Source organism: Carcharhinus amblyrhynchos, chromosome 16 (assembly GCF_965287045.1).
Source record: "Carcharhinus amblyrhynchos chromosome 16, sCarAmb.v2.hapA, whole genome shotgun sequence".
NCBI lineage: Eukaryota > Metazoa > Chordata > Chondrichthyes > Carcharhiniformes > Carcharhinidae > Carcharhinus > Carcharhinus amblyrhynchos.
The window spans coordinates 9,663,724-9,688,497 of record NC_137339.1 but is presented as its reverse complement, the minus strand read 5'-3'; the positions used below and the strand labels follow the sequence as shown (position 1 = coordinate 9,688,497).

General features: G+C 45.7%; 1 protein-coding gene across 1 annotated transcript in view; it reads right to left on the bottom strand.

Annotated features, from left to right (window-relative positions):
* The window catches only part of LOC145353825 (microtubule-associated protein 1 light chain 3 alpha), a 37,591-nt gene that overhangs the window by 10,290 nt on the left and 2,527 nt on the right, over positions 1 to 24,774 (bottom strand). The window contains exons 2-3 of the mRNA XM_080204668.1: positions 23,831 to 23,886; positions 15,200 to 15,306 (exon numbers count right to left, since the gene is read on the bottom strand). Coding sequence (XP_080060794.1) covers positions 15,200 to 15,306; positions 23,831 to 23,886 — 163 coding nt within the window. The remainder of the gene's footprint in view (positions 1 to 15,199; positions 15,307 to 23,830; positions 23,887 to 24,774) is intronic.

Below are 24,774 nucleotides of genomic sequence, written 5' to 3'. Positions count from 1 at the left end.
TATCTGCAGCTCTTATCCTTTGATATGGTACAAGTCACAGATTTGGAAGATGCTGTTGAGGGAATCTTGGGCGAGTTGCTGCAATGAATCTTGTGGATGGTACACACTGCTGCCAACATGAGTTGGTGGCAGAAGGAGTGAACGTTGAAGGTGGTGGATGCACTTCAATCAAGTGAGTTGTTTAATCCAGGATGGTGTCAAGCTTCTAGAGCATCTAGAGGGCGTTGATTGAGAGTTACCAGAACCTGGGCCGCGTGGCTGATTATTGCGAGAACAACTATATCCAGGAACAAGACAAGAGAAAGACCCTTGAGGAAACAAAAGCATATACCTACCAAGGCAAACGGACAGTATCCTATCACTCTCCAGACTTGTGTGTGTAAACAGTGGACGGGTTTGGGGAGTCAAGAGGTGAGATATTCTTCACAGGATTCCCAGCTTTTGAAATGCTCTTGCAGGCACAGTATTTATATGGTTAGTCCAATTCGGGTCAATGGTAATCCCCGGGGTGTTGATAGTGGGGGATTCAGCTATAGTAATACAACTGAATGTCAAGGGGCATTGGTGAGATCCTCTCTTGTTGGAGATGGTGGTCATTACCTGGCCCTTAAATGGCAGGAATGTTGCTTGCCACTTATCAGCTCAAGCCTGGATATCGTCCAGAGCTTGCTGCATTTGGACGTGGACTGCTTCAGAAACTGAGGAGTCACAAATGGCATTGAACAATCAGTGAACATCGCCACTTCTTAAATGGGTGGGCGGGGAGGTGGAGAGATTATTGGTGAAGCAGCTGAAGATGGTTGAGCCTAGGATACTAGTCTGAGGAAGGCCTGAAGTGATGTCCTGTCTGATTGACCTCCAACAGCCACAACCTCCTGCTTTGTGCCAGGTGCCAACTCCAACTAGTGGAATGTTCCCCCCCCCCCCCCGATTCCCATTGACTCCAGTTTTGCTCTGGTTCCTTGATGCCACAGTCAACCAAATGCTGCCTTGATGTCAAAGGCAGCGTCATCTCACCTCTTGAATTCAGCTCTTTTTCCATGTTTAGACTAAGGTCAGGAGCTGGTGGGACCCTAACTGAGTGCCCATGAGCAGGGTACTGCGGAGTAAGTGCCTCTTGATCTCGCTGTCAATGACCCCTTCCATCACTCTACTGACTATTGAGAGTAAACTGATGGGGCAGTAATTGGCTGGGCTATGTTTGTCCTGCCTATTGTGTACGGGACCTACCTGGGCAGCTTGCCAGGTAGATGCCAGTGCTGTAGTGGCACTGAACAGCTAGGCTAATGGGGTGGTTAGTTCTGGAGCACAGTTCAACTATTGTTGGAATGTTGCCAGGGTCGATAGCCTTTGGAGTGTTCAGTAAGTTGTTGTAATCTGGAACGTATTGCCTGAAAGGATACAGATTTAGCAGGGAATCAGAATGTGTGGAGGGGAACAGAAATTGCAGGGATCTAGGGAAAAGGGATAGCTTCACCAAAGAGCCAGTATGGTTACAATAGGCCAAATGGCCTCCTTCTGTGCTGTAGCGGATGCAATTAGATTTTCAATATGAACCTAAAATGCAGGTTTCATTTATTTGTCTATTTTCCACCACCTTCTCACATCTGTTCCAAGTACTCTTCACTTAGTTACACAATGCTTTCCCTGCCCCAATTCTCAGAAAAGCTGTTGTGATGCCCCTCACACCAGGAGGGAATCTTCCATCAATAACAAGTATCCCATGACTAACACTTTGAGCATGTGTTCATTTGGATCAACTGCAGTCACAACATGAGTATCCAAGTGCTTTCTTTACATCTCCCCACCAATTCTGGCAGAGACACAAGTCCACCTCAGCAAGACAAAAAATATTCCCCATCCAAACTCTAACTTAGCTTCAGAATTTTTATTTAAATTGTGAAAAACACAAATAAAAATACTTGATTCTTGATCATCTATTTCCCAACTGCTTATGCATTTGTAAGCTTTCTGCCTGGTTGCCTTATGGTACAAGTTACATAAAAACATAAGAACTCGGAGCAAGAGTAGGCTTTTTAGCCTCTCGAGCCCGTTCTGCCGTTCAATAAGATCATGGCTGATCTCTTCGTGGATTCAGCTCCAATTAACTGCCCACTGACCATAACTCTTAATTCCTTTACTGGTCAAAAATTTATCTATCTTTGCCTTAAAAAACATTAGTGAGGTAGCCCCAGCTGCTTCACTGGGCAGGGAATTCCACAGATTCACAACCCTTTGTGTGAAGAAGTCCCTCCTCAACTCAGTCCTAAATCTGCTCCCCCTTATTTTGAGGCCATGCCCCCTGGTTCTTGTTTCACCTGCCAGTAGAAACAACTTCCCTGCTTCTATCTTATCTATTCCCTTCATAATTTTGTTTCTATAAGAAACCTCCTCATTCTTCTGAATTCCACTGAGTATAGCCCCAGTCCATTCAGTCTCTGCTCATAAGCCAACCCTCTCAACTCCAGGATAAACCTAGTGAATCTCCTCTGCACCCCCTCCAGCGCCAATATATCCTTTCTCAAGTAAGGAGCCCAAAACTGTACACAGTACTCCAGGTGTGGTCTCACCAGCACCTTATACAGCTGCAACACAACCTCCCTGTTTTTAAACTGCATCCTTTTTAGCAACGAAGGACAAAATTCCATTTGCCTTCTTAAATACCTGCTGCATCTGCAAACCAACTTTTTGTGATTCGTGCACAAGGACACCCAGGTCCCTCTGCACAGCAGCATGCTGCAATTTTTTAACCATTTAAATAATAGCCCATTTTGCTTTTATTCCTACCAAAATGGATGACCTCACATTTACCAACATCGTGCTCCATCTGCCAGACCCCTGCCCACTCACTTAGACTTTCTACGTCCCCTTGCAGATATTGTGTCTTCTGCACACTTTGTTCCACCATTTATCTTAGTGTCATCTGCGAACTTTGACAACTGTTGTTGTATACCATTGAGTTGTCATGGTGGATTGCCAGTACTGTATAGTTCCACAACACCCATGGTGTATGTGCCCCTTTCTTCAACATACGCCGTGTCTAAAGGAGGTCCCAGTCTAGCTGGGGAGGGTTGTGATGTGGGCGGTTGAAATACATCCTAAGTCCTGTGTGTTTCATCCATCTCTGATAGAAGTGTAATCCCATGATAGAGCAATAGATATGTATGCATCCACAAGTGTACAGGTGCACACACACACCACCCCCACCACTAATCTGCACCCCCACACCAGTCCCTGACACCACCCACACCCCCATCAGCTCCCTCCACCCACATGCACAAACCCCACAGACCCACTTCACCCATTCTCCCACCTACACCATCCACTCCCCTACCCAAACACAATCTGGATACCCCCTCCAGCCCCACCTCCCCAAATACTCACCACCACCAACCCCCTGCACCACTTGCACCCACTCTACCCCACATCCCCCCCTCCACACCCACTTGGCCTATCCCCACACTCATTCTACCCCCACATTTCCCCCCCCGCCACACACACTCCCCACATCCATTCTCACTTCCCATCTCCCCCACATCTGCTCCCTTCCCAATAATAGGTAAATTTTTTTAATGAGATATTTTCAGTGATGAGGAAAGAAAGATCGGATAGACTCCAATTGTTTTTCTTAGAACAGAGAAGGCTTGGGGCGGGGGGGGCGGGGGGGGGTGGAGGGGTGGTGGTGGTGGTGGTGGTGGTGGTGGTGGGAGGTGAGGCGAGATCTGAGCGATATGCATAAAATGATGAGGGGTCCATATAAAGTGGATAACAAAACCCAATTCCCCTTGATTGGGGGGTCTAATAACAAGGACACTGATTTAGGGTCACGTTCGGAGGGGATCTGAGGAGAAATATTTGGAATTTAATGTTGGCAAGTGTGAGGTGGTCCACTTTGGTAGGAAGAATGGTAGGAAGGACTATTACTTACGGGGCGAAAAACTGCAGCAGGCGACGGTGCAGAGGGACCTCGGGGTCCTTGTGCATGAGTCACAAAAACCCAGCTTGCAGGTGCAGCAGGTGGTCAGGAAGGCGAATGGGATGCTGGCCTTCGTAGCGAGGGGGATTGAATATAAAAGTAGGGAGGTCTTGCTGCAGCTGTATAGGGCATTGGTGAGGCCGCAGCTGGAGTACTGTGTGCAGTTTTGGGCGCCACACCTGCGCAAAGATATTTTGGCCTTGGAGGGAGTGCAGAGGAGGTTTACTAGGCTGATACCAGAGTTGAGCGGGTTGAGCTATGAGGAGAGGCTGAATAAACTGGGCTTGTACTCGTTAGAGTTTAGAAGAATGAGGGGAGATCTCATTGAGACGTATAAGATGATGAATGGGATGGATAGGATAGAGGTGGAGAGACTCTTCCCGCTCAAAAAAGACAATAGGACTAGGGGGCACAGCCTCAAGATAAAAGGGTTTAGAACGGAGTTGAGGAGGAACTTCTTCACTCAAAGGGTGGTGAATCTCTGGAATTCTCTGCCCGTTGAAGTGGTGGAGGCTGCCTCGCTAAATATTTTTAAGACGCGGGTTGATGGGTTTTTGATAAGAGAGGGGATTAAGGGTTATGGGGAGAGGGCGGGAAAGTGGAACTGAGCAGCGACAGATCAGCCATGATCTTATTGAATGGCGGGGCAGGCTCGAAGGGCTAGATGGCCTACTCCTGCTCCTGTTTCTTATGTTCTTATGTTCTTATGTTCACCCCGTGGGGGGTGGGAATCTGGAATTCACTGCTTGAAAGGGTGGGAGAGACAGAAACACAAATTGCACTTAAAAAAATACTTGGATATGCACGTGAAGTGCCGTAAACTTAAAGATTACAAATGAAGAGTTGGAAAGTGGGATTGAGTTAGATGGCTACTTGCTGGCTATCATGGACTCGATAGCCCGAATGGCCTCCTTCTATGCAAGCAACGTTTCGGATTCTGTGATTTTTGCAATGAGTCACTCACATGATTCATTGCTTTGGTCAATCTGCTGGGCTGACCTGGCCAAAGGTCCCGTTGACAGCAGGACAGTGGGAAACAGCAGACTCCACGCTCCTGGACTATCCCAGGAGAGATGCGCCGTATAAATAATAGCTGGCTTCAATCAGGCGTTGCAAGTTAGTAACATAACCTTCAGGGTAAGATTACTACTATTGCTCTCGCGGTTTGCAACCGACCTGAGTCAGCAGATATCTATTCATGGACAATATTCAGTAAATGAGTCTGTAGGTGGAATTGTATCAAAGCTGCAGCTGGGGTAACAATGGTTAGCAGGCAGACACTGAGATCACCTGAGGCTGAGCCGCACATTTCCCATCATGATGGGCCAGCATTCACGGATCTGCTAATGCTGCCTCACCGGTTAGACCGAGGTGGGCATGGCTTGGCTAACAAGCCCCTCCCTCACTTCTCAAGCCATCGACTCCCTTACTGGCATACAGCACCCACCCCGCCCTTCAGGCAGCTTTGGGAGATGATTCTCATCGCGTTGGCTGACCATTGAGATGTGGCAGATGCAAGATTATAGAATCAGGAGGTTCACAGTATGGAAACAGGCCCTTCAGCCCAACTTGTCTATGCTGCCCTTTTTTTTGTTAATCACTAAGTTGTCCCAATTGCCTGCATTTGGTTCATATCCTTCTCTACCCATCTTGCGCAGACAACTGTCTAACTAATTTTCAAAAGACAAAATTGTATCCAGCTACTACTACTACCTCTGCATTCACCATCCTCTATGTGAAACATTGCCCCTCTGGATCTTTCTGTATCTCTCCCCTCTCATCTTAAACCTATGCCCTCTAGTTTTAGACTCCCCTACCTTTGGGAAAAGATATTGACTATCCAGCTGATCTCTGTCCCTCATTATTTTATAGGCCTCTATAAGATCACCCCTCAGCCAATGCACCTAACCAGCCTGTCTTTCAGACTGTGGGAGGAAACCAGAGCAGAGAGCCATGTGGCTCCCCGTATGGAAAACTACTGTCCCATGTGGATACTTGTATCATTGCAACTGGGGGAGGAACTACCCAGATTGCTGTTGTACACCCGTGAAGCCCAACTATTTATAAGCAATCATTGAGTGTGCAACAAGACAGGAATCTGTAGATCTCTGGAGATTAATGATGGCATCAAGGAATATGAAGTTAGCGTGGGAAATTAGCACGGAGGTAGACGATCAGCCATGAGCCGGTTGAATGGCAGAGCAAGACTCAATGGGCTGAATGGCCGGAAAGCGACAAAAAACGTTAGCTGAACAGGAAATGGAAGAGGAGAAAATACATAGGCAAAGTCTACTTTTCCAACTGCATCAGCCAATTAATCTACTAAATTGGAATCAATTGCATCATAAACCAGAAAGTTTGTGTTCGAATCCCAGGACAATTTTTGATTCCCACAATAAGTGCTGACTATTTCAATGACGGATATCAGGGTTTTAAGACAATAAGGCCATAAAATATAAAAGAGCAGAATTAGGCCATTTGGCCCATCGAGTCTGCTCCACCATTCAATCATGGCGGATAAGTTTCTCAACCCCATTCTCCCATAAGATTGTGACTAAACATTATCAAACAAAAATCCATCAATCTCAGTATTAACATTTTCACTCAACCGCTCAGCTTTTTTGGGAAAGTTCCAGATTTCTGTGAAGTGTTTCACTGCTGAATGACCTAACCCCAATTTAAAAATTGTCCCTTGTTGAGTGGACTCAATGTCAAAAGCAGAAATAGTCAACAAATAAAGTAACCAATATGTTAAACATGCTCATTAGTTCAATTCCCTTGCTTTTTTTCGACCTCTAAGAAAGAGCAGTATAGCACGGGAACAGGCCCTTCGATCCTCCAAACCTGCGCCAATCATGATGCCTGCCTAAACTAAAATCATATGCACTTAGAGTCCGTATCCTTCCATTCCCATCCTATATTTGTCTAGGTGCCCCTTAAATGTCGCTATCATACCTGCTCGCACCACCTCCCCGGGCAGCGGGTTCCAGACATCCACCACCCTCTGAGTAAAAAAACTTGCCTCGCACATCTCCTCTAAACATTTCCCTGTGCACCTTAAACTTATATCCTCTAGTACTTGATTTTTCTACCCTAAGAAAGAATATCTGACTATCCATTCTGTCCATGCCACTCAATCTTGTAAACCTCTATCAGGTCGCCCCTCAACCTCTGTCGTTCCAGTGAGAACAAACCGAGTTTATCCAACTTCTCCTCATGGCTAATACCCTCCAGACCAGGCAGCATCCTGGTAAACCTCTTCTGCACCCCCTCCAAAGCTTCCACATCTCTCTGGTAGTGCAGTGACCAGAATTGTACACAATATTCCAAATGAGGCCTAACTAAGGTTCTGTACAGCTGCAGCACGACCTGCCAAATTTTTGTACTCAATGCCCCGACCGATGAAGACAAGCAGGCCGTAACCTCACCATTTTGATTCCAGACTGAACCTATGAGCAGGCCAAGTGAAACTAATGGTCTAAATAAAAGAACATGCATATGCATAGAATGTGGTGGCATGTTTAAAGGATTAAACCTCTTTACAATTTTTCCTGTGAAGTATGGATAGCGTGAACACTTCCTGTAACAATAGTGTCCTTGAATGAGGCCTTGGATTAATATTGCAGTAGCAACCAATGCACAGATGGTGGTTCATGTGGCAAAGACTCCACTTTCTTAATGAGACGTGTCATTTTTTAACAAAAATGTCCGACTGGAACCAATGTCCAGTTCTGAGAATGTGGAATAAGGAAAGATGCCAGAATAAAATGAAGGAGCACAGCACTTTGCTCCATTGTTCCATAATTCAGACTCTTTTGAAGGGAGATACGCTTACACACTCTAGTCAGCGACCTCATTAGACTCTTTAAAAGGATCAGTCAATAGCCAACCTCTGCCAGATAAAAAGCTATTTTGTGCAGAGCTTCTTCCCGTCAGGATTCCTCTGATGGTTTGGCAAATGTACACACAGTGAGAAACCAAAACCTCAGTCAGCACATTGGGTTCTTTCATTCATTCATTCATTCATGGGTCCCTGGTGTCGCCAGCTAGGCCAGTACTTATTACCCAAAGCTAATTACCCTCGAGAAGGTGGTGGTGAGCCACCCTCTTGAATCGCTGTAGCCTTAAAGAGCTTACTTTAGTTTATTTATTAGTGTCACAAGTAGGCTTATATTAACACTGCAGTGAAGTTACTGTGAAAACCCCCTAGTCGCCACACTCCGGTGCCTGTTCGCGTACACTGAGGGAAAAATTTAGCCCGGCCAATGCACCTAACCAGCACTTCTTTCGGACTGTGGGAGGAAACCGGAGCACCCTGAGAAAACCCACACAGACATGGGGAGAACGTGCAGACTCCGCATGGACAGTGACCCAAGTTGGGGATCGAACCCAGGTCCCTGGCGCTGCGAGGCAGCAGTGCTTAACCACTGTGCCAATTAAAGAATGCTATATTCTTAAAACTGCCTGGTTTCAGAGTCAACTGCTGGGAAATACTTATTGAATTTCTAGCCAAAATCTGTGTGTTTGGGTAAGGTTTTCGTTCTTTAATGCCACCCGATACCAAAATGTGCCCATTGTTTCAGGAACACAGACTGCCAGACACTAACTTTTTCCAAATTGGATATTCTTTACATGCATGACAAGCCAGCAAGTATAAAAGGCCAATTTGATCATGAGACCATCACAGTAACTTCTGTCCCCATTTGACACACACATGCAGCTTTCTTCAAATCAAAGGAGTTTTTTATCATGATGATTTGACGTGACGGGACTTGATGGTTTGAGTTATGAGGAGAGGCTGGATAGACTGGGACTTTGTACCTCTGGAGTGTAGGAGGCTGAGGGATGATCTTATAGAGGTCTATAAAATAACGAGGGGCATAGATCAGCTAGATAGTCAATATCTTTTCCCAAAGGTAGAGGAGTCTAAAACTAGAAGGCATAGGTTTAAAGTGAAAGGGGAGAGATACAAAAGGGTCCAGAGGGGCAATTCTTTCACAGAGAGGGTGATGAGCGCCTGGAATGAGCTGCCAGAGATAGTAGTAGAGGCGGGTACAATTTTGTCTTTTAAAAAGCATTTAGGCAGTTACACGGGTAAAATGGGAATAGAGGGATATGGGCCAAATGTGGACAATTGGGACTAGCTTAGAGGATCAAAAAAGGGAGACATGGACAAGTTGGGCTGAAGGGCCTGCTTCCATGGTGTAAACCTCTATGATTCTGATGTACCTTTAAAAAGGTTTCTTTTAAAAAAACATGATTTCTGCAGCTCACACAGCTTCAGTGCTGTCATTGTTGCCGGGTTGACCACGAGTCCTTTTATTGCTACGCAAGTGGTTTAAATGGGGTTATTTGCGCTTAGTCGGGGATCATTTTTATGACCGGCATTGTTAGGAGGACAGTTGTCTGTTTTTGGACAGGTTTTTTTTTCATTTTCAGTTTGGAGCTGCAGGTTTGAGTTTACGTTTTAGAAGGGACAGCAAGCTAAAAAGAAGTATTTTCCCTCTCTCCCTGTTGTTTTAAAAATTCTGTTGGTTAGCTGAAAAGAAGATCTTTGTTTTCCTGAAGGTTGAAAATCTGCATAAGTCTCCCCAATACCATTTGTATTGCAGCTTTCTGCGGTTTTTCTTCATTTAAATTATATTCTGTTCTTTTATTCTCCCTTCCAAAATGAACAACTCCACATTTTCCCACATTACACTCCAACTTACTTAACCACTTTGTAAACTGTTTGCATCCCTTTCACAACTTGCCCTTTTTCCTATTTTTGTGGGTCATCTGTGAATTTGGCTATCGTACATTCACTTCCTTCCTCCAAGTCATTTATATTGTAAACAGTTGCGGTCCCAGCACTGATTCCTGTGGAACCCCACTGGGTGCAGGCTGCCAACCTGAAAAAGAACCCCTTCTCCCCATTTGCTGTTTCCTGAGCATTAGTCAGTTCTCTATCCATGCCAATATACTATCTCCGACATGATGGGCTCTTACGACTTAATTTGTTGTGAGATATTTTGTCGAACACCTTCTGGAAACCCAAACAATACATCTACTGGTTCCCCTGTATCCGCTCTAGTCAAGACTTCCTCAAAAAGATTCTAAAATCCATCTCGTTTCTGTCCCTTCTCATTCCATGAGTCTTAACTGAAGTCTGTTATGTGGCACTATATCAAATGCCTTTTGCCATCCTGCACACCACATCAACAGCATTATCTTCACCAATGCCTCTTTGTTACCTCTTCAAAAAATTCCAGCAAATTACCGAAACATGTTTTTCCCTTTAGAAATCTATATTTGTCTATGCGGCTATTAAATATAACTGTGTGCCAAAGAAGCTAATCTGAGTGCCTCCCAACCGGAAACCATGGATGAACAGGGATGTCCACTGCTTACTAAAATCCAGGCCTGTGGCATTCAGGTAGGGTGACCCTGACCGATACAAGAAATCCAGATATGATCAGCGGAGAACCAAAGGTGCCAAGGAGGCAGTACCAGACCAAGCTAGAGTCCCAGGCTAGCCACATGAACATCCACTGATTATGGCAAGGTCTACATGACATAATAGGCTACAAGGTGAAGATGCATTGCACCACTTCCTGATGAGCTCAACACATTCTATGTTCATTTTGAGCAAGAGGGCAGCGAAAGCATGCCCTCCACCCCGGAACCACAGGCTGTACTGGTATCCAAGGTCACCATCACAGACATCAAATCGGCCTTTTTGAAAGTTCACCCGTGGAAAGCGCCAGGCCTGGATGAGCACTCAGACTGTGCGCGGACCAGCGGGTGGGAATATTCGCAGACATCTTTAACCTATCGTTACACCAATCTGAGAGCCCTATTTGCTTCAGGAAGGCAACCATCATCCCAGTACCAAACAAAAACCAGGCAGGGTGCCTGAATGACTACCACCCAGTGGCTCTGACATTCACCATTATGAAGTGTTTTGAATGGTTAGTCAAGGCATGAATCAACTCCGGTTTCCCAGACTGCCTGGATCCAGAAGAGTTTACCTATCACCACAACAATCCCACTCTCACCATTCCCAACTTTCACCCTGTTTATGATAGGTTCCATTTGTGGATACTTCTGTGATAATTACTTTGTGTAACCATCACTCAACATACCCCATGTCTGACCTTTTAAAGGGAAGGTCATTGATGAAGTTGATGATAATAATCGATCAGCGCTGACCTGAACTGTTAGACCTTGATAAGTTTTCTACAGCTGTCTCAACACTGCTGTTAGGCACAGGCAGAAAAAACAAACTCAGGTGGTGTTCCTTATCACTACCTGACAGAGTCAGACGTGCCATTTGCCTTCCTAATTGTTTGCTGTATCTGCACATTAATTTTCTGTAATCCTTGTACAAGAACAATGAAATGCTCAGTGGTTAGCACTGCTGCCTCACAGCGTCAGGGACCCAGGTTCGATTCCTGGCTTGGGTCACTGTCTGTGCAGAGTCTGCACATTCTCCCCGTGTCTGTGTGGGTTTCCTCCGGATATTCCAGTTTCCTCCCACGTCTTCCGAAAGACGTGCTGGTTAGGTGATTGGCCATGCTAAATTCTCCCTCAGTGTACCCGAACAGGTGCCGGAGGATTTTCACAATAATCTCATTGCAGTGTTAATGTCAGCCTACTTGTGACACTAGTAAAATAAATCTGAAGCTAACATTTATTAGTCTGGGCTCATAGTTCACCGTGATTCTTATCCCTGATCACAATCCTTGTACAATTTGGATGATGTTTAAAGACAAAGTGATTTAAATGAAATAGGAAATTGAGACAGGTCCGTCTTCTATTGCTTTAGATCTTAATCAAGGCCAAGTTTACACACTAACAATACAAAAACAAACCACTGGTTCTCAATGCAAAACAGCACAAAGGATTCTCTGCTAAATGACTGCGCCAACATTTCCTTGTTAAAAAGGTCAGTCAAATGCAACTGAGTGACTTGAACTGGAACGCAAACTTAAGTATGTATAAAAAACAAAACCTCCACAAATGCTTGGTTATGTTTTGAACTCAGCAAACCCAAAGAAATCCACAGACTCTCTGGGGAACTGATCTCAATCCTGACTCCAGATGGAGATCAGGGCTTGCTGCTTCCAATCCCACCCTCCCTCCCTTTGTGTTTCTGTTCTACATTTGAGCAAAACACGTTTGTTTTACAGATGATGGCTGCAACATGCTGAGCAAACACACACACACACAGAGACACACACACACACACACACACACACACACAGGTCACTGTCCTGGAGTTCAACACCAGGATGTTAAATCACAGAATGCTACAATGCAGAAGATGCCTTTTGGCTCATCGAATTTGCATCGACCATAATCCCACCCAGGCCCTATTCCTGTAACTCCACATATTTACCCTGCAAACACCCCAGACATTTGGCTATGCTAAGTTGATCCTATCTGTTAGAACGTAACCAGTGACAACTTTGTATTGGATGTAATGTGACCAATGGGAACAAGATTTAGGGGTCAGCTGACCCAGTAAATCATGGGACCAATTAGAGTGGTGTAATAGTCAGCTGACCAGCTGATTTACTATAAATAAGGAACTATGTAGAATTGTGGGGAACTTGGAGTGGCCCAGGGCAAGGCCCCAAGTTTGGAGTAATGAAGTTTCTTTATTAAACTTTTTTTTGATTTATAAGTTGGAGTAAATTTTGTTGTATTTTTATTAGCTGCATTTTGAAGAGTTCCTTCTGAGTCAACACTAGTGCACCTAACCCACACATCTTTGGGGTGCGGAAGGAAACCCATGCAGACACAGTGAGAATGTGCATACTCCACACAGACAGTGGCCCAAGGCTGAATTTGAACCCAGTTCCCTGGCGCTGTGAGGCAGCAGTGCTAACCACTGTGCCACCGTGATGCTCAGAGTGAAGAATATGAACATCGATCCCACGGCCTCTCACATGCAAAGCAAGCACGCTAATATTTGAACTAACTCCCCCAATGTTATCGTGTGCCAGGTACCCATCCAGGTACTTTTTAAAGGATGTGAGGCACCCCACCTCCACCACCTTCCATGGCAATGAGATTGTGTAGGATATTGTCAGTATTTGCCTAGATCATGATCACTTAAGGATAAGGTGGGGCTCCAGTGGGTCAGTTACATGACAAATTTACATCCTCTGAATTTACCCAACTTTCTCTTGCTCCAATTTCCCTCTCACTCTCCCGCTGACTTCAGCTGGACAATTCCCCACAGGAGCACAGTTAGTAATGGGTGATTAATGCAAACCATTCTCTGACGCAGCACTCTGTGGTCCCAGGTTTTTAAGTTTAACAAAATGTGCAGGGTTCGCTCACAGACAAATTTTAAACTGCTTTCAAAGGACAATGTCGAAAGAGGAAAACTCAAGATTAAAAATTTAAAAAGCAGCTTTAAAAACATCATCTGGTTGTTATCTTTCAGAGATTGGAGAACAAACAGGTGTAAGAACATATCATGGTTCTGAAAGGATTTAGATTTTAAAAATCAGCTATATAACACAAATGCAACCCTCATCTAATGACAGCTCTGCTTTGCTGCTCTCCTGAAGGGAATAACTTGCACTGGGAATGATTCCATGAGGAGGAGCCTCTATTTCCTCATCAACTGAACTTTTAACATTTATTTATTAGTAGGCTAACATTCACACTGCAATGGGGTTACTGTTGAAATCTCCTAGTCGCCACAGTCCGTCACCTGTTCAGGTACACTGAGGGAGAATTTAGCACGGCCAATGCACCTTACCAGCACATCTTTCAGACTGTGGAAGGAAACCGGAGCACCCAGAGGAATCTCACGCAGACACGAGGAGAACGTGCAGACTCTGCACAGATGGTGACCCCCGAGCCGGGAATCTGAGTCCAGGTCCTTGGAGTTGTGAGGCAGCAGTGCTAACCACTGCAAACTTTGCTGTAAGGAGGAACGTAGGAAGAGAAGGCACTCAGCCCCTTCTGCCTGGAATTGAACTGTGCACATTCGCCAAGCAACATCCACATCATCCAATATCCTCCAGCATTGTGAAACCTGAGAACGTTAAATATAGGGATAGAGACCTATTGGGCAAAGTGGGGGTGGGGGCTGAGTTTCACCTTAGCTGTTTCCCAGGCTTATTTTGATTTGATTTGTTATTGTCACATTTACTAGCATACAGTGAAAAGTATTGTTTCTTGCGCGCTAGACAGACAACGCATACCATTCATTAGATGTATTTATTAGTGTCACAAGTAGATTTACATTAACACTGCAATGAAGTTATTGTATAAATCCCTTAGTCGCCACACTCAGATACACTGAGGAAGAATTTAGCACAGCCAATGCACCCTAACCAACACGTCTTTTGGACTGAGAGGGGAAACCGGAGCACCTGGAGGAAGCCCACGCAGGCATGAAGAGAATGTGCAGACTCCGCACAGACAGTGACCCAAGCTGGGAATCAAACCCAGAGTCCCTGGCGCTGTGAGGCAGCAGCGCTAATCACTGTGCCATCGTGCTGCCCCAGTACATAGGGTAGGAGGAAAGGAGAGGGTGCAGAATATAGTGTTGCAGTTACAGATAGGGTGAACAAAAGGTCAGCTTCATCTATGTTAGGTCCACTAACATAAGACCATAAGACATAGGAGCAGAATGAGGCCACTCAGCCCATCGAGTCTGCTCCGCCATTCAATCATGGCTGATATTTTTCTCATCCCCATTCTCCTGCCTTTTCCCCATAACCCCTGATCCCCTTATTAATCAAGAACCTGTCTAAAAGACACTCATTATTAGAAAGTTTAAAAGGAGTTAAAATTTAAAGAACATAGAACAAGAGTGAAAGATAGAATTAGAGGGTGAGCTGGGGACAGCTCACAAAAAGTTACCTTGCTCCAGCACCTATATGTCACACCACACAGCCACAAGCAAATCTGCTCCCTCTAGCATTCACTATGAGAGGGGTTTTGGTGCAGTTTGCTGTAAGGTCATGTCAGAATGTTTCACTTATTTTTCCTCTCTTCATTGCTTTTTTTTTTAAAAAACTGGTTCTTCACATCAGTTCCTCTGCTCAAAATGCTCAGAGGCATTTTAAGCAAGCGAGCATTGGCCCACAGCGAATACATCTTTCCATTGTTTGTAAAGAACCCTGACAGTTCAAACCAAGCACCCGTTCCAACGCCTTGCGTCTCCGCCGCACCAGAGGTGCTTTTCCCTTCCCTTTGCTGGAGGGTAACACTCACCGAATAATCTTAACAAGTTCACTCATGTTGACATGGTCAGGAACTAGGAATTTGGTCTTATCCAGCACAGGCAGCTGTTTCTCCCCCTTGTATCTTTCAATGATCACCTGTTGACAAAACAGATTCAAAGTGAAGATATGGATGTAGGCAATAGCAATCTTTTCTTTCCAAAACAACAATTTAGTAATGTAGCAGAGAATCCACACACTAGATTGCTCCTTTAGTTCACTTTTAATATTAAACAGCCAAGCAGAAGGTACAGTAGAACCGCCAGTATCCTGCAATACAAGCATAGAATCAGTATAGTGCAGGAGGAGGCTATTCAGCCCATCGAGTCTGCACCAGCCACAATCCCACCCAGGCCCCATCCCCGTAACTCCACATATTTACCCTGCTAACCGCACCCGTCCCCTGACATAAAAGGCAACTTAGCATGGCCAATCCACCTAACCCGCACATCTTTGGACTGTGGGAGGAAACCGTGCAGACACGGGGAGAACATGCAACCTCCACTCACACAGTGATCCAAGCCAGGGATTGAACCCGGGTCCCTGGCACTGTGAAGCAGTTGTGCTAACCACTGTGCCACCCTGATCATTGTTGGTTTTCCTACATTACTGAAGGTGGCTGTTTATTGCATACACGACCACCCGCTGTGTGTTCTAACCTGGCTGTGGAGCCCAACTTCCAATCTGCAAGGCCTACCGCGGTTTTTTTGGGAGCTGCCTGTTCTTTCTAGCTTGCTTTTAGTCCGTTGCTGTTTGATCCACGACTGGAGATCGCACCCTAGTTCGGGTGTAACGTTTCCTCCCGGTCTGTGGTGTACACGCCATCACGGCTCACTTTAAATCTTCATCTTGGTCTACCTCACAGGCGGTGTCCCAAGTTGAAGTTGCGAATGAGGATGTGACCTTCAGTCTCCCTGGAGTCAGTCCCATCCCAGCAGGATACTGACGTGCTTCATTCCCAGACATTCCTACTCTTCAAAGTTCCTCGGTGTTTGGTACTTTGCCCTTCCATTTGATGTCCAGGGTGTTCTGAATGCTTCTCACGTGGAACCAATTCAGTTGCTTTAAATGTCTATACAGTATGTAGTCCATGTCTCACAGGTGTATAGGAAGGTAGCTTTGTACACAGCAAGTTTTGCTGTAAGTTTTATATCTTGTTTCCTCCAGAGACTCCTGCGTCAATGGGCAAATATTGAGCTTGTTCGGGCAATTCTATTTGCCACGTTACAGTCAATGCAGCTGATTAATTTAATCATAGAATCCATACAGTGCAGAAGGAGGCCATTCGGCCCATAGAGTCAGCACTGACCACAATCCCGCCCAGGCTCTATTCCTGTAACCCCATATATTTACGTTGCTAGTCCCCCTGACAATAAGAGTCAATTTAGCACGGTCAATCAACCTAACCTGCACATCTTTGGACTGTGGGAGGAAACTGGAGCACCCGGAGGAAACCCATGCAGGCACAGGGAGAATGTGCAGAATCCATACAGCGATCAAAGGCTGGAATTGAACCTGGGACCCTGGCATTGAGAGTCAGCAGTGCTAACCATTGTGCCACCAAATCTGGAGACTGTCTTCTGAGATAGATATCTACAGCTTTCAGAGTTGTGCCATTGACAGTTCCGGTAGATGTGGTATAGTCAGAAGTTCAGTGGCAGTTGGAGGAGTGTCTGTCTTCCTTAAACTGATGGCTAGCCTATCATCAGCCACTTTTGAACGAAGCCCACGATCCTTTAAGATGACACTTGTATTGTGATACAAAGCCACAGTCTTCAGCAAGTAGCAATTCCTGTGTCATCATCTCGGAGACCTCAGTTGAAGATTAAGTTCTCCCGGGTTGGAGAGATTCCCATTTGTTCCGATTTGAATGTATATTCCATCAAAATTTCCATCAGAAGCCTCAGAAAAGCATAGCAGTGAAGTATATTCTGAAGTGCAGATGGGCGATGGCACACTCCTGCTTCAGACCATTATTAAGACAGTGGAGGTCAGTGTATTCACCACAGTCAGTGACTCTGGCCATCATTTTATTGTGAAATGACTACATCAGATTTCCAGTTCTATCAGGACATCCATGTTTGTCTAAGGCTTTGCACAAGGTTTCTCTATTTAAATATGTCAAAGGCCATTGTCTGATCAACAAACGCAGTCAAGTAATTTCTCTTTCATTTGATGCAGGGGGAGCATCATATTGCAAGTTGCCTTTCCTGAACGCACTGGACATTGGAGGGTTATTATCACAGGACAGAGAACAGTACAGCACAGGATCAGGCCCCTCAGCCCACAATGCTGTGCCAAACATGATGCCAAATGAAACTACTCCCTCCTGCCTGCCCTTGGTCCATAGCCCTCTATAGGATATCAAAGAACAAAGAAAGTTACAGCACAGGAACTGGCTCTTCGGCCCTCCAAGCCTGCACTGACCATGCTGCCCGTCTGAACTAAAACCATCTCACCTACAGGGGACCACATCCCTCTATTCCCATCCTATTCATGTACTTGTTAAGCTTTCCCCCATTAAAAGTCACTATTGTATCTGCTTCCACTACCTCCCCTGGCAGTGAGTTCCAGGCACCCACCACTCTGTAAAAAAAACATACATCTCCTTTAAACCTATGCCCCCCCCAGTAATTAACTCTTCCACCCTGGGAAAACGTTTCTGACTATTCACTCTGTCCATGCCTCTCATAATCTTGTAGACTTCTATCAGGTCACCCCTCAACCTCTGTCATTCCAGTGAGAACAAATCAAGTTTCTCCAACCTCTCCTCATAGTTAATGCCCTCCATACCAGGCAACATCCTGGTAAATCTTTTCTGTACCCACTCCAAAGCCTCCGCATCCTTCTGGTAGTGTGACGATCAGATTTGAATACTATATTCCAAGTATGGCCCAACTAAGGTTCTATAAAAGTTGCAACATGACTTGCCAATTTTAAAACAATGTCCCGGCTGATGAACGCAAGCATTTATAGTAAAGTTTTAAAGTTTATTTATTAGTCACAAATAAGGCTTACATTAACAAAGCAATGAAGTTACTGTGAAATTCCTCTCATTACCACACTCTGGCGCTTGTTTGGGTCAATGCACCTAACCAGCATGCCTCTCAGACTTTGGGAGGAAATCAGAGTACGCTAAGGAAACCCACACAGACACGGAGAGAACATGCAAACTCCACACAGACAGTGACCCAAGCTGGGAATCGAACCGGGTCCCTGGCGCTGTGAGGCAGCACTCCTAACCGCTGTGCCACCCACCATGCCATATGCCTTTTTGACTACCTTCGCCATCTGCGTTGCCACTTTCAGTGACCTGTGTACCTGTACACCCAGATCCCTGTGCCTATCAATATCTGTATATAAGTTTTGACTGTACACATAATAAGCCCTTGGGCATAGGAATGTAAACCAGCACAAAACAAAGGCATTTAACCTTTTATAGGCCATGAGGTTGAGACAGGGGGAGATTTGGGGGATAATGGACTGGGGCAATAAGGCAGCTTCTCATGTGGCATTTTGCTTCAGGAGATCTCTGGCATATGATTAGGGAGGCCGGTTACTGACGAGAGTTCCACTATTTCACAATAACTGATGCCCCCAGTGAAATTTGTAACTGCAGTCCCATGAAGTCCTTAGGCTACAAGGTTGACCACAGAGCTCTGAGCCGTTGGTGTTCATATTTTATTTTGATTGTTCTTGTTAAATTATTGTTGGTTTGGCATTTGACTCGTTGTTGTTTTATTGCCAGATAATCCTAAACCTTGGTTGATGTTGACAACTTGAGTCACATGCAAGTCAAAGTATTTCAATGTTGTAGTCCACAAGGTTTGTGAACATTCAAGTACCAACCCTGTTGAGCAACGTTTGAACAGCCACCTCTGCAGTGCAGGGCTTGCCAGCCAAGAGTGAATGGTCTTAAATTACAAGATGTTATGACTTTAATATCTCCAGTCAGCAAAATGTTGACAAAACACGTTTGCTGGTGCAGGCTCAGGAAGGTGAGGGACTAATACTTCAGTTTAACAATCATCTTCAACTTCATTTAAAGGGCAAAAAAAGTTTAATCCAAGAAAGACATCAGCCTTGGAAAATTTAATGAGATCTGGGTTTGGTCAGGACTGCAGACCCAGTGTTCCTCCCTCTACAAGGTGATGCTGAGATGAGATAGTCTGGGACCAGGCAGCTTTGCGAAACCAGTTCATAGAATCCCTACCTGCAGAAGGAGGCCATTCAGCCCATTAACTTTTCGATTTATTATTGTCACATGTATTGAGATACAGTGAAAAGTGTTGTTTCTTGTGCACTATACAGACGAAACATACCATTCATGGAGTATATAAAGGGAGAAGGAAAGGAGAGAATGTAGTGTTACAGTCATAGCGAGAGTGCAGAGAAAGATCAACTAATATCCATTCAAAAGTCTGATGGCAGCAGGGAAGAGCTGTTCTTGAACTGGTCGGTGCGTGAGCTTAAGAATTTTGTATCTTTTTCCCCCGATGGCAGAAGGTGAAACAGAGAACGTCCGGGGTCTTAATTATGCTGGCTGCTTTTCCAAGGCAGCAGGAAGTGTGCACAGAGTCAATGGGTGGGAGGCTGGTTTGCACAATGGACTGGGCTACATTCACAACCCTTCATTGTCTGCATCAACTCTGAAAGGGTATCTTACCCAGGCTCTATCCCCATAACCCCATGTATTTACCCCACTAATCCCCCTAACCTATACATCTTGGGACCCTAAAGGGCAATTTAGCATGGCCAATCAACCTAATCTGCATATCTCTGGACTGTGGGATGAAACCGGAGCACCCGGAGGAAACCCACATAGATACAGGGAGAACATGCAGACTCCACACATACAGTGACTCAAGCCTGGAATTGAACCAGGTCCCTGGCGCTGAGGCAGCAGTGCTCACCACTAATAGTTAACGGAGCTCATGACATTCAAATTATAGTCTCAGAGAGACAGATGGTGATTGAATGTATCCTGTCATCTTGTTATGTTGCAATGCAAGCCAAAGTTTAGCCAGAACTTAAAGAAAGAGGAATAAGAATAATACTTTTGACCTAATGCTAAAATGGCCTCACTTAACGAAGGAGCAATGCTCCAAAAGCTTCAAATAAACCTGTTGGACTATAACCTGTTGTTGTATGATCTCTCATCGTAGAATTCTGGCAGTGCAAACGGAGGCTATTTAGCCCATCGAGTCTGCACCCAACCACAATCCCATCTGGGCCCTATTCCCGTAACCCCACATATTTACCCTGCTAATTCCCCTAACGATATGGTCAATTTAGCATGGCCAATCAACCTAACCCACACATTTTTGGAGTGTGGGAGGAAACCGGGGCATTCTGAAGAAACCCATGCAGACACGAGGAGAATGTGCAAACTCCACACAGACAGTGACCCGAGTCTGGAATTGAACCTGGGTCCCTGGTGCTTTGAGGCGGCAGTGCTAACCACTATGCCAGCATGCTGCCCACCTTGTCATCTTGTGCACCCCAGTCCAACACCAGCATCTCCATTACTTACACAAATAAAGATATTGGAACCCATCTAAACAAGTGACAGGAAATAAGTTCTCTACCCAATGCAGACAATTGCTGGGAATGGGGGTGGAAAATTCTTTGGGTCATTATTGGGCAAGGACCAGTTACTGGGCAATGGTTATTACCAAGGTCTGGTCCATTCAAACACTCGTGCAGGGTAAATGGTACGCACACTGCAATGGTGGTAAACGTCATTCTCCTGCTTTCTTCACAGCTGATGAGAAAGATGTGTTATGCAAACTGTTCAGGGGTTGAACTGCAGTGTGACTGCACAAATGGCCATGCTTCTCTCTGTGCATGGTTTCTGCTGGATTATTACAAAGAGCTGGACTTTCATGTATCTGCCCTTTTCTATCAAGTTATGTAAGTACGCTCCTCAACATCAAGACTTGAATCGTAGAATCCCTACAGTGTAGGAGGCCATTCAGCCCACTGAGCCTGCACTGACAAGAATCCAACACAGGCCCTATCCCTGTAACCCCATGTATTTACCTGCTGGCTACCCAACACCAACGGGCAATAATGGCCAATGTGTTCAACAGATGTAAAGGTTTAACTGTAGGTCACCGTGCTAAGGCTTTCTCATCACTGATAGGGCACAGAATTTTGGTATGAATGCCACACATATTCTATCAAGAATAAAGCTTTAAATTTATTTATTAGTCACAATTAACACCACAATGAAGTTACCATGAAAATCCATTAGTTGCCATACTCCAGCGTCCATTCGGATACACTGTGGAAGAATTTAGCCAATGCACCTAACCAGCACGTCTTTCAGATTATGGGAGGAGACTGAAGCAGCCAGAGAAAACCCACACAAACATGGGGAGAATGTGCAGACTCTGCACAGACAGTGACCCGAAGCAGGAATTGTACCTGGGTCCCTGTCACTGTGAGGCAGCATTGCTAACCACTGTGCCATTGTGTTGCCCCAATGGGGAGTGTGCCATTCAGCCCCTCTACCCTGTTCTGCCTTTCAATTAAGTCACAGCACCCACAAAATCTCAGACTGGCATCCAATTTTGGCCTTGTCATTAATGGGTACATGCATTGACAACAGTGACTCATCCGGGGGAGGGACAATTCTATAAACACCACCAAATACCCAGCAAATGTTAAACTCTTTCTTCAGCTGGGTAAATTTTCCATAGGATAGAATCCATAGAATTCCTACAATGAAGGAGGAAGGCATTTGGCCCATCAAGTCTGTACCGACCACACCCAGGTCCTATTCCCATAACCCCATGCATTTACCCGCTAACCCGCACACTCAGGTCAATTTATCATGGCCAATCAACCTAACCTGCACATCTTTGGACTGTGGGAGGAAACCGGAGCACCCGGAGGAAACCCACACAGGCACAGGGAGAACATGCAAACGCCACACAGACAGTGAGTGACCTGAGGTCAGAACTGAACTCGGGCCCCTGGCGCTGTGAGGCAGCAGCGCTAACCACTGTGCCACCGTGCTGCCGCAACCATTGTAATTTTGGAGGGAGGTGGGGATAAGGGTTAAGGGCAAAACTTTATCCCTCGTAAGTATAGTTACCAGCAAGGGTTACAAAAGCTGACCTTCCCTCACCAAATATCCCCTCCCCAGACACAGAACCACAAAAGGCCAATTATAAACAAAACCTTTTAAAAAAAGTCCAAAATTTAAATCTTGCCCCAAATTCTCAAACCTGTACCCCAAAACTACCCCCCCCACCCCACAGTTCACCCAAAAGAACACAGTCATATCAAACTCGACTTAAACCAACACTGAAATGTACAATCTGTCTACCAAGAGTCTGTTTAAGACTAGCTCCCAACACTCACACACACACACACACAAATAATGCAATAAGCAAACTGTGTGATTTTAAAAATATTCTGCTGGCCAAGGGTTAAGGAGAGCCCTATTCCCCACTGTTGCTGTCTTGGACTAGGGGGCGGGGGGGTTGAGGGAGTGATGTCCTGGCTATCATTTAGTTCTATTGTGCTGGGAGCTACCATGACTTCAGCTTCCTACCCGAAACGCAATGCGGTAAAAAGCCATGATGTAATGCTCTCTCTCTCCCTCTGCTTTACTGACAGTCGGGGATTCAGTTCCACCTGTTAGCTGCAAGTCTGCAGAGCGCAGCCTGGGCGGAGAGTCGCTGCAGTTAATTGACCAGCGCCCGGGGGGAAGCGGCTACAGGGACAGCCAACACTCACCCACACCCACACACCCACACACACACAGTCACTCCGTGTTTCACAGACCCAGCAAGCAAATACATTCAAATACCACTTAGACCCGTGTACAGTCAATCACAACTCGCAACAAAGCAACAATCTCCGCCCCACCTTTGCAAATGCTCCTCGTTCAGCCTTTAGGCTGTCAACTGGAAAGTAATGATCCCCGCAGCATGATGCGGCACAGAAGGCTATTCTGCCCATCGCCTCTCTACTAGATCTTATCTGACTTAGTCCCATCTCTCCCCAACACCGCCACCCCCGCCCCCCTCCCCCGTTTTCTGAGGTCAGTCATTCCTTCCTCTACAGGGTTCTAAAGTCATGTCAAACACACACAACCCCAACAGTGCAGAAGGAGGCCATTCGGCCCCTCGAGTCTGCACCGACCACAATTCCACCCTCCGCACTCGAAACGTCAGCTTTTTTTCTCTCCTTGCAGATGCTGCCAGACCTGCTGAGATTTTCCAGCATTCTCTCTTTTGGTTTCACAATTCCACCCAAGCCCCATCCCCACCACCCCATGCCTTTACCCTGGCTAATCCCCCTGACACTCAGGAGCAATTTAGCATGGTCAATCCACCTAACTCACACATCTTCGGGCAGTGGGAGGAAGCCAGAGCACCTGGAGGAAACCCACGCAGACACGGTGAGAATGTGCAGACTCCGCACAGATGGTGACCCAAGCCAAGAATTGAACCCAGGTCCCTAGCACTGTAAGGCAGCAGTGCTAACCACTGTGCCACATATATCCTTTTAACTTTCCCTCAAAATCTGTTGTGACAATCGACTCCACCGCCCTATTGAAGTAAAGTTTAGAATTCAGCTCTGACCATAAGGAAGAAAGATCACTTACCGGTATCTTGTTAGGATGCTGGTCTCTGATTTGTTGAACCTCTTTGATTCGATCAGCTGTGCCACAAACAGAAAGAAAAGTCAGGCAAATTATTCTGAACTCAACTATGACTGGGAAAGCTGATTTCTTTAACTCAGTTCCATGGAGAGAAATAAGGTTCTTCTCTCACACTATCCATGGGTCATTACAGGATACAATCTGTGCTGCTTACAGGTTATACAGGGCCTTGGGGGAACTCAGTCCAGCAGCACATTAGCGATGGTTGAGGGGGTGAGATCCTTTTCCTTGAGGCAGGTGGTGGGTGGTCTAGGTCAGTGGGCACTCCGCGGGGGTAAGATGTGGGCATTGTCACACCCTCCCAAAAGCACTGACGGCACTTAGGGTTTCTGTTAGTCAAACTGATTAGATATTAGAAGTTAGATATAGCTCTTAGGGCTAAAGGGATATGGGGGGGTTGGGGAAGCAGGGATCAGGATATTGAATTTGATGATCAGCCATGATCAAAATGAATGGTGGAGTAGGCTCGAGGGGCCAAATGGCCTCCTCCTGCTTCTAGTTTCAATGTTGAGATCAGTGGAGGGGAGGGCAATGGAGGGCATGGGGGGCATGGTGGGAGGAAATAGGGTGAATCTTTTCAAAGGGGTAAACAACACCAGTTGTGAGCAGCAGTTATATGTACAGCTCCTGTATCATGGGTCTATGTCCTTGTTTCCTTGGCGAGGTTTGAGCGGGCAAGGAGGGGCTCCACATCACAAGAATGCATTTGGGAGAAGGGTAGAGCAGCAGTAAGGAAAGAAAGGAGTTTCAGCAGCTCGGTAGCCTCTCGATTCTCATTCAGTAAGGCTGAAGGCAGCCACATCAACAAAATGCAACGAACCAGTAAATGTCAACAACACTCACATTCTTGGCAATTTCAACTCCCAAGCTGCAATGGGCCCTGTCAC